Genomic DNA, 9,560 nt, shown 5'->3' with positions numbered 1-9,560 from the left:
TCATACAAAAGGCTGATATTCGGCAAACAACTGTATTTACACTTAGATGTGGCCTCATAATTGCGTCACAAACCACAGGTTGCAGCTTCACGGGCATGACGGACGGGGCAACCAGTTTTCTACGACTGTTACGGGAAATCCCCGATATACGAAAGCTCGATGTACGAAAATTCGGATATACGAAAGTGAAAAATATAGGACAATTTTCGGTTCACGAAAGACATGCTTCGCATATACGAAAAGTACGACAGTTTCCGCGCCCACTGTTTCGTACCCGATGTCTATATCGGTCGCCGCGCGCCGTCAACAGCCTCACGCACACTCGCTCACTCGTGTTTTTTATCTGCCTCCATCATGGCTCCCAAGCGCCCAGTCACTTCATCCTCCTCTGAGCAGCCTCCAAAGAAAAAGCAGCACAAGATCCTGACCCTTGAGAAGAAGCTAGAGATCATCAAACGCCATGAGGAAGGCCAGGGTGTCAGTGACATCGGGCGCGCCATGGGTCTTGCACCTTCCACGGTGGGGACAGTGACAAAGAAAAAGGCCATTTACAAGAAGATGGTGACAACTGCTGCAGAATTTCCTTCAGCCTGCAGGATCACCAGAGTCAGGAGCGTCAGACTGGAGAAGATGGAGCAGTTGCTGGTGGCCTGGATAGACGACTGCAGTGCAAAGAAAATACCTAGTTCGCTTTCTCTGATTAATGAACGGGCACGCGCCCTGTGGGGAAGCATGCAGCCTGAGGACGAGGAGGCCGTGGACGACCCGGACCAGCCTGACCTTCGTCAGGTTCGCCAGTCAGTCCAAGGAGCTGGAGGAGTTTAAGGCCAGTCGAGGGTGGTTTGACTGCTTGCAAGAGGGCCGGTCTCAGCAACGTACGGCTTCAGGGAGAGGCCGCCAGCGCTGATAAAGAGGCTGCTGAAGCCTTCCCTGCCCAGTTCTTGAAGGTGATTGAGGATGGTGACTTCTCCCCAAAGCAAGTGTTCAACATTGATGAAACTGGCCTCTACTGGAAGAAGATGCCGGCAAGGTGAGTACCAAAAATTGAGCTTCACTGTTATTTTAGTTATTTTTTGTCTTGAAACGTATTATGAAAAAAATAGTGGTGTTGCTGCGTCCGTTGTGTTAAAATTTAACAAAAATCAGCAGTGGAGTTGTCGTGGCTTTCTGTATGGTTTAGTATTTATTGTTTGCCTATTAAAACAGTGTTTCCCAACCTGGTGGGCGCACCCTCTTACGGGCCCGTAGGAGTATGTTTCAGAGGGGGGACGGGGACATCGTGAATGCAGTCATTACCTAATGGGGGCTCTTGTGCTGAAAAGGTTGGAAATCCCTGTTTTAAAATTATATGTACAGTGGTGTTGCATCCATCATATTAGGACTTACCTAAAATACAGTGGTGTTCCCGTGACTTTCGCTATTGTTTAGTACATGTATTTATTGTTTGTCTTTAAAATTATTTAAAAATATATGTACCACAGTGGTGTTGCCGTGACTCTCTGTATTGTTTGCTTATTGTTTGTTTATTGTGGTCAAGGCTGGCCGAGATAGCAACCTCGAAACACTAGCAGTGAGCTTCAACTTTCCCTCCCATCAATGAATGCTTCGAGCGAAGCTCACTGCTAGTGTTTCGGGGTTACTATCTCGGCCAGTCTTGGCAACAGTGGGTGGACCGGCGGGAGTGTTGCCAGCTGTACAGTGATGTTCCTGTTACATTCTGTATTGTTTAGTATTTACACGTATTGTTTGTCTATAAAATTATTTAAAGAATATATGTACAGTGGTGTTACCGTGACTTTGTGTTTTGTTCTTATTGTACGCTTGTCTTTAAAATTACTTGAAAATATATAAGTTGAGTCTCCAGCAATAATGGCGCGACAATCGTGCGATCAGCTGATCAGCAGAATGGAATGTGGCACCGTCACACCCATTTAAAGCCTCTCTGCTTCGTTCCCATTCATTAGCCTACCCTTCACTCCCCTTACATCACACCATCGCACCGCTCGTAATCACGTTATCACACCCAGGCCTGCATAGTCCCATTGTCTGAATCAAATGTCCAACCGTGCGATCAGCTGATCAGCAGAATGGAATGTGGCACCGCCGCACCCCTTTAAACCCTCGCTGCTTCGTTCCCATTCATTCGCCTACCCTCCACTTCCCCCTACATCACATCGATCATTGCTCCACTCGTAATCACGATATCACACCCAGGTCTGCATAGTCCCATTGTCTGAATCAAATGCCAGTCGCACTTCCATCATCCTGTAAAATGTCTTTCAAATAACAACTAAAAAGTACTACAGTTAGTATTACCAGGACTACAGATACAAATTATTATTCCGTGGCAGAAACGATTGCTCAAGTTTGTGGAATATCTATCACTCGTCAATTAAGGTGAAACGAGCCGTTTAACAAACACACACACACACACACACACTCCATGTCCCCACTATCCCATCTGACGAGACTGCAAAATAGAGACAGTAGTCCCATTATTTATCCTTACTCAAAAGATATGCATTATTTCCTACGGTAGTATTGCAAGGTGAAAGAAGTGTGTTTGATAAAATGTGAGTGGTGGTTTTGGCAAATGAATGGTAAAATGGGAGGTTGGGTTGAGACGGTTGCTGTGGTGCCACACACGTACGTACCAAAACTTAAATAAAATCAACAACGGCGTTCATGTGACACTGTATAGTTTAGTATTTATATATTTGTTTGTCTTTAATATTATTTTAAAATATAAGTACAGTGGTGTTGCCGTGACTTTCTGTAATGTGTATTTATTGTTTGTCTTTAGAAATTATTATTTTTTAAATATATGTACAGTGGTGTTGCTGCGTCCGTCATGTCCTTATTTTTTTCCCCCTCGCTTGTTGCAATAGCACAGCACCTACATATTCACCAAGGAGAGGACGGCACCTGGATTTAAGGCGGCAAAGGACCGCCTTACGTTGGCGCTTGGTGGAAATGCTGAGGGTGATGTCAAGCTGAAGCCTCTTCTAGTTTATAGCCATGAGAACCCTCGGGCACTGAAAAACACTTCTAAGCCATCACTACCTGTTTACTGGAAGTCCTCCAAGAAGGCATGGGTTACAACCAGCATTTTTCACGACTATATCTACAACTACTTCTCTCCTTTCGTCTCCCGCTACACCTCCGCAAACAACCTGGCGAACAAGGCGTTGCTTCTCTTGGACAACGCACCAGCACACACACCCGCGATGGTCGATTGGTGTGCTAACGTACAGGTGTGCTTTCTGCCCCCGAACACCACATCGCTCATTCAGCCATGTGATCAGGGGTTGATTTCGACATTCAAGAGTTATTACACCAGACGAGCAATGCATGCGCTGAGCGTTGCTCACAGAGACGGCATTATCGATGGTCCTCAGGCTTACTGGAAGACCTTCGATATCAAAAAGGCCGTCGAGATGATTGGCGAGGCGTGGCAGGAGATCACTCCTGTAACCATGAATGCCGTGTGGAGGAAACTATGGCCACAGGCTGTGCATAACTTCACTGGCTTTGCTGTGCCCGACACTGCCGCCCTCAGCAAGGAGATTGCTGCCTTGGCCAACGAAGCTGCCCTCGGAGACGGAAAGGAGGTCACAGAGGAAGACGCAGCTCCTCAATTCTCACGACCAGGAGCTAACAACGCAAGACCTCTTGGAACTCGAGGAGACCAGGACCGATGCTGCCGACCCGAGTCTCCCGTCCCTCCTCTGACGATCACGCAACTACAAAGGCTTTGGAGCTCTACTACGAAGCAAATGACTTCTTGCTCCAAATTGACCCTGATATGGACAGGAGTTTTAGTGCGTAGCTCTGTAAAAGGAGCCATACGGTGCTACGAGGAGCTCTTGAGGTCCAAGCAAATGGAAAAGAAGCAGCAGAGAATCACAGCTTATTTCAAGCCAGCTTTAGCCCCACAGCCATCAGCAGCAGCACCACCAAGCAGTGATTAGGCAGCAAGTGTCCATGTCCAGTCCCCTCCACTTCAACGCTCATCACTTAGCGTTGCCAGTTTGTGAACCCCTTGCTTCGACTCGAATCCGAAACACATCCCAGCCAGCGTGAGGAAACGTGAGGGTGATGGAGGGGGTGGGGGGGGGCTTGGAGTGGTTCGGTGGTGTACTGTTTGGCACGTGTTTCGGGCACGAGTCGAAACTGGCCTTTCACAGCAGGAAGTAAACATTGGCAATGTTAAGTGATGAGTTGTAGTGAAGAGTTAGAGGGGATTGTCCTAACATATGTAATGCATTTCTATAACAGTAAAGGAACAGGAAATGGTAATTGTTTTTAATTATTTATGAGCCTTGCGTTTCATTGTATTGTGAGTAGTAAATTGCTTTTAAGCATAGTTATATTTAACTTTTTTTTTTTTTTGCTGGCGCTGGTCCCTAACCCCCCTATTTATTAACAATCCTATGGGGGAAATGGCTTCGATATACGAAAAATCGATAAACGAAAGGTTTTTTCAGTCCCTAACCCTTTCGTATATAGGGGATTTATTTTTCCTCTGGCGAGCTGAGATAACTTGGAAACTACAAACCTTGCTGTGATGCTCATAAAACCAACATATATATATATATATATATATATATATATATATATATATATATATATATATATATATATATATATATATATATATATATATATATATATATATATATATATATATATATATATATATATATATATATATATATATATATATATATATATATATATATATATATATATATATATATATATATATATATATATATATATATATATATATATATATATATATATATATATATATATATATATATATATATATATATATACATCTTTCTTATGCAGTAATGCACTTGTAATAAAGCTGTGATCGGTGCCCTCGTGGTGAATTGGTTAAAATGCTTGACTACTAATCTGAGGGCCTGGGTTCGAATCCCGGCCTAAGTAATCGACGCCCAGCCCAGCCTGCTGTTTGCCCTCTTTTTCTGGCTGGTCGACAAATGAGTACATACCTGGAGAAACCTGGAGAAGGTAAACTGTGGTTTATATATATACCACAAGCCCAGAAGCCAATGAGGAGATGAGCACCGCGGCCAGGCTCAGCTGTAGCGTATACTCCCTTGAATCTAGTGTACTGATTTAACTACCTATCTAACTAACTTCTAGTAATTAACCATCTAACGATCTAACAAACTAACTATTGAACTATCTATTAAACTAACCATTTAACTATAATTATAAGTAACTATACCCGCCGCACAATTAAGAAGCGGAATGGGGGCCCCCTCACCCTTCCCTCAGGGCGCATGGATATGACTGTGTGTGTGTGTGTGTGTGTGTGTGTGTGTGTGTGTGCTTGGAGGCGCCCTGAGATAATGTTATTTTGCCAAATACGGATAATTCTCTCTCTCTCTCTCTCTCTCTCTCTCTCTCTCTCTCTCTCTCTCTCTCTCTCTCTCTCTCTCTCTCTCTCTCTCTCTCTCTCTTATACTCATAGCTATCAGGTGCTCCTTGCCGCTTACTCAATAATTCTAGGATCGTCTGAACACACAGGAGGGCATTTTTATGTACGAGTATGTGTATGGGAGGGGAGGACCTAAGATGGGTATTAAAGTTAAAAATAGAAACAGCTTGCTAATTTTCTTTATGGGTTCAACTAACACTTTCGAATCGGTGCTCGACCCAGGCCTGGAGCACCGCTTCACGAGGAAGTAAATCTTCATTCCCGACGAGACGAGCGGCGAGGCGGCACCGCGGCTCCAGGCGGGGCGGCGGCTCCTCCGACACCCGCGTCATGCCCTTCAGCTTCCAGCAGGTGAGTCCCGAGCAGGTTTTTTCATTATGAAGCATCCTGTGCAGTCACCGTGACAGTCACGCAGCACTTGATCTTTGTTGATAGAATATTCAATGCTAATCGAGTTCAGGTGGACGCTAATATGTTTGAATAATTATATTTGTATTTAGATGTTTTTGATAAGATTTGACAATGTTAGCACAGATTGAAAAAGTACGCATGACTAAGATTCAAGTGTCCGAATTTTTAACCTTTTCTACACGTGTCATTCTCAATCAGGCTTGTTTGGCGTGCGTGGCACACACACACACACACACACACACACACACACACACACACACACACACACACACACACACACACACACAGTCTATATATGACGTTATGTTGTCATGGCAACTGTTCCAACCAAATACGTAACAAGCCAACAGTAATGAATGTTGACTATTCAATCAGTAAATCAGCGGAACGAGGCACGCCGGATGGTGTTATTAACCGTTAAATAATATGAATGAATCCAGTAGTTTACTTAATAGGTAGTCTATATGTTAATAAGAAAACATCACGCTTCACGCTGACAAGCCTTATTCTCGAAAATATCTTCTCCGTTCACTATAGTTCGACTTTAATATTTGAACTTTGTATATTAGGATATTTGTCAATCTCTTTCTTGGCACAATGTTAATAGATTAACATTCTAATGATCGTCAGACGGCAACATCCTCCATTCAGTCCTTACCCCCCCCCTACACACACACCGGTACAAGGGCGATAAGGAAGGAACCTCGCAGAGGCCTAATTTCCATATTCAAGCAGCCTTTGTTTCCTCTTCTGAACACACACTGAGAGATCCAGTACGATCATTTGCTGTGTTGTGGCACCTCTCCAGGCGACTGAGAGCCTAATAACAACACCCAGACAAGTCACTACGCGAGATGCCGTGCGGCGAACGGGAAACTGAACCGGTGGTTGAAGCTTCGGTTCGTGGGTAGTTGCTAGATGTCTGGTAATCAAGAATTCTAGAAGGCTCTACATCCAAGCATGGGGACTATGTAGTATCCTTGCAGTTAACAGACCACAGTCTTGCAGATGCACTGGCGAGGTAATGTGCCTGGCTTTGCGTTAAACTGTAGTCCTCCCTCCCGGCCCATCATAATTTGCTGACCGCATGGGTGAGTGGCACCTCTTCCATCATTTTGCTGCCGATATGTGCTCAAAAATAAAGCAAAAAACACCACAACGAGACTTAATTAATTAGGGATGCAGACATATGGGTGAGTTTAAGACATTCCCTGGACACTAACAGACAGTCGTGTCCCGTACATCGATGTGTGTGTGTGAGCTCAGCGGTGCGTCAGTGAACGGTTTATATCAAGGGTAGGCAAGCCTCCTTGGTTCAGATGTCGGGGTGCAGCGGGCGAGGCCCCAGTGAGTCGATTTGTTGCCACGCTGTTACCCTTTCCTTGTCAGTATATTTTATTTCCTGAATATGCTTTTCATTTATAAATGGTGTGTGAAAAACACCATAAAAGAAAACCTTTCTAGAATAAATGTTTTTTATACAATAACACAGCCTGGAAGGATTGTCTAGCATATAGGCTATTCCTTTTCTCCACATAGGTATATCACACAGGTATATACTTTTTTATATACCCCCAGCAGACGAGCGGCTGAACAGACACTCCCCGGGATGTCTGAACGACAGCCAGGCTGGACTGAATGATCCAGCAGTTGCAGGTTAGTGATTGTCACTGCTTAACACACACACACACACACACACACACACACACACACACACACAAACGTATGGAAGTGGATTTTCTATAGGTAGGTAGACTGATAAAGAGGTAGACCTAACCAGGTGAAAATATTAATATATAAATCTAATTACACAAAGAATAAGATTTTTACCCTAGTATATATTTTGCTTATTGTTCATTATCTTTATTTGCATGAAATGCTGAGCAGCCATTATGAAGGTGTATCGAGGGAGGTAGTTAACTAGTCATTGCCCTGGGTTATCAGTGATCCTGATCATGGGCTGCATTTCGTTCTTATGAATAGGCCAGCTGGGTTGTGTGTCTAGGCAGGGACATTTTGGAACAGTGGAATCTTTACTGCGACACGGACCAAAGTTAGCATCGTGATTGCTGTTTACCTGTTTGGGTCTTGGCATATGACACATAGACATGCACTGCTGGCCTTCTATCCCGTACAATGCATGTTTATTCCCAGAGGATAGTAACGAGATGGTTAGGTACTTGTTGCCAGGGACCGACACTTGAGTGGCAATCCGGGGGTCAGGACTCAGGAGTGGGCTGGACAGGTCAAATTTGGCACAGTTGCACCGTAAGTTAATTGGCTCGAATTTTGAACACGACAATGTTATCAAATTTATTAGTGTGGTGACGCAACCTTAATAATTGTTCCCAGCACCACAGATGTGCCTAGCCTGGGCCATCCCGTCTGATCATTTATAATTATATGGGCCATTAAGTATTAGACGGACCAGTCAGAGGGCAATAACTAATAATATTTGACTCCTTAACCTTTGCAAATGGTAACTTAAAAACAATAAGTTGCAGTTTGTCATAGTTCCCAAACAAGGGCTTTTTGAGTGTATTTTTGTTAGTGAAACTATTATAAATACAAGTATTACTGCATGTCACTCCTGGTGACTGTATTCCTAGTAATACTGACGGCATACAGGCTTTGAAGGAGGGTCATTAGTTTTCTTCATATTTGTCTTCAGACCTGAATACTTTCAAACTGTGTAATCTCCTTGATATTTTTTTTCAAAATAATTCAGTAAGACTATAGCAACAGTAGTTGTGGAGGAACAACACAGAACCTGATGATTGGTTAGAGAATGAATATGATGAAAACCAGAGTTTACCTTCCCCAGGTTTCCATTTATCAAGCATCCTGAAAGGGAGGATGAACAGCTAGGTGGGCTGAGTTTTTAACACAGGCACACACATTCAGGAGACCGTGGGAAGTAGACTTTGGGTAACCCGCATGGTACACAGCCTTTATGTGAATGTGTTCCTGCCCACCAACATTTATTCAGGCTTTGGGAATTCTGATTCTGAAAGCATTTTGTATATACTTGAGCTACTTTATTAAACTCAAGTATAGGAATTTCTGAACTAATTATAAGGTCTTTTCAAAGGCTTCTCATCATGATTTACTCCTCCACATTTCGTTTTCTTTATTTACTTATCTACAGTTACACTGGGACTTTCCAAATACAGCAACACATACTCTCCACCTTCCTCTTGGCCACCCTGATTGTTGTACAATTCCATGTAGGTAAATTCTTTACGTACGTAACTACCTCTTCCATATTATTCGTGACATTCACAAGAGCAAACAACTGGTATCTGCCAATGCCCAGTCTACTGGTTGTGTTCATGTTTCTGCTGTTCTTCCAGCTTGTCCATGTTAAATTTAGATTAGATATCAAACAATTTTAAGCTCAGTTATCCCAGCTCTGTCATCTACGTAGTTTTCTTCCTAATCTTTGTACTCCATCAGGTTTTCTGTTTCATTTGTTTACTGCCACTGATCATGGGTACTTTTCCAGGAACATTAGTCAGTTTGCCATTTGCTTTTCTTATATTTCCTCCAGTCACATTAATTAGAAATTCTGATTATACAAATTGATTTAATAAGCCATTTCCCTGAGCATAGGGATAGTGGAGTGTTGCTACTTATGTGACAAAAATTGGTAAGGAATATATGAGTAGGTCTA

At 43.2% G+C, this 9,560-nt stretch overlaps 1 protein-coding gene across 1 annotated transcript; it reads left to right on the top strand.

Annotated features, from left to right (window-relative positions):
• Positions 1-354: 354 nt before the first annotated feature.
• On the top strand, positions 355-8,257 carry LOC126994232 (tigger transposable element-derived protein 1-like). Its single transcript, XM_050853514.1, has 4 exons — positions 355-789; positions 858-1,030; positions 2,894-3,739; positions 8,248-8,257. Exons 1-4 carry the CDS (start codon positions 355-357, stop codon positions 8,255-8,257), a joined length of 1,464 nt encoding a protein of 487 aa, XP_050709471.1.
• The last annotated feature ends 1,303 nt before the right edge of the window (positions 8,258-9,560 follow it).

Source organism: Eriocheir sinensis, unplaced genomic scaffold (assembly GCF_024679095.1).
Source record: "Eriocheir sinensis breed Jianghai 21 unplaced genomic scaffold, ASM2467909v1 Scaffold751, whole genome shotgun sequence".
Taxonomy (NCBI): Eukaryota; Metazoa; Arthropoda; class Malacostraca; order Decapoda; family Varunidae; genus Eriocheir; species Eriocheir sinensis.
Note: the sequence above shows the minus strand (reverse complement) of the source record. Positions and strands in the feature narration are given on the sequence as shown.

Coding starts and splice junctions, on each gene's coding strand:
- LOC126994232 (XM_050853514.1), top strand. CDS start 355: ATGGCTCCCAAGCGCCCAGTCACTTCATCCTCCTCTGAGCAGCCTCCA. Junction 790..857: donor ACCAGCCTGACCTTCGTCAG/GTTCGCCAGTCA, acceptor ACTGCTTGCAAG/AGGGCCGGTCTCAGCAACGT. Junction 1,031..2,893: donor TGGAAGAAGATGCCGGCAAG/GTGAGTACCAAA, acceptor GCAATAGCACAG/CACCTACATATTCACCAAGG.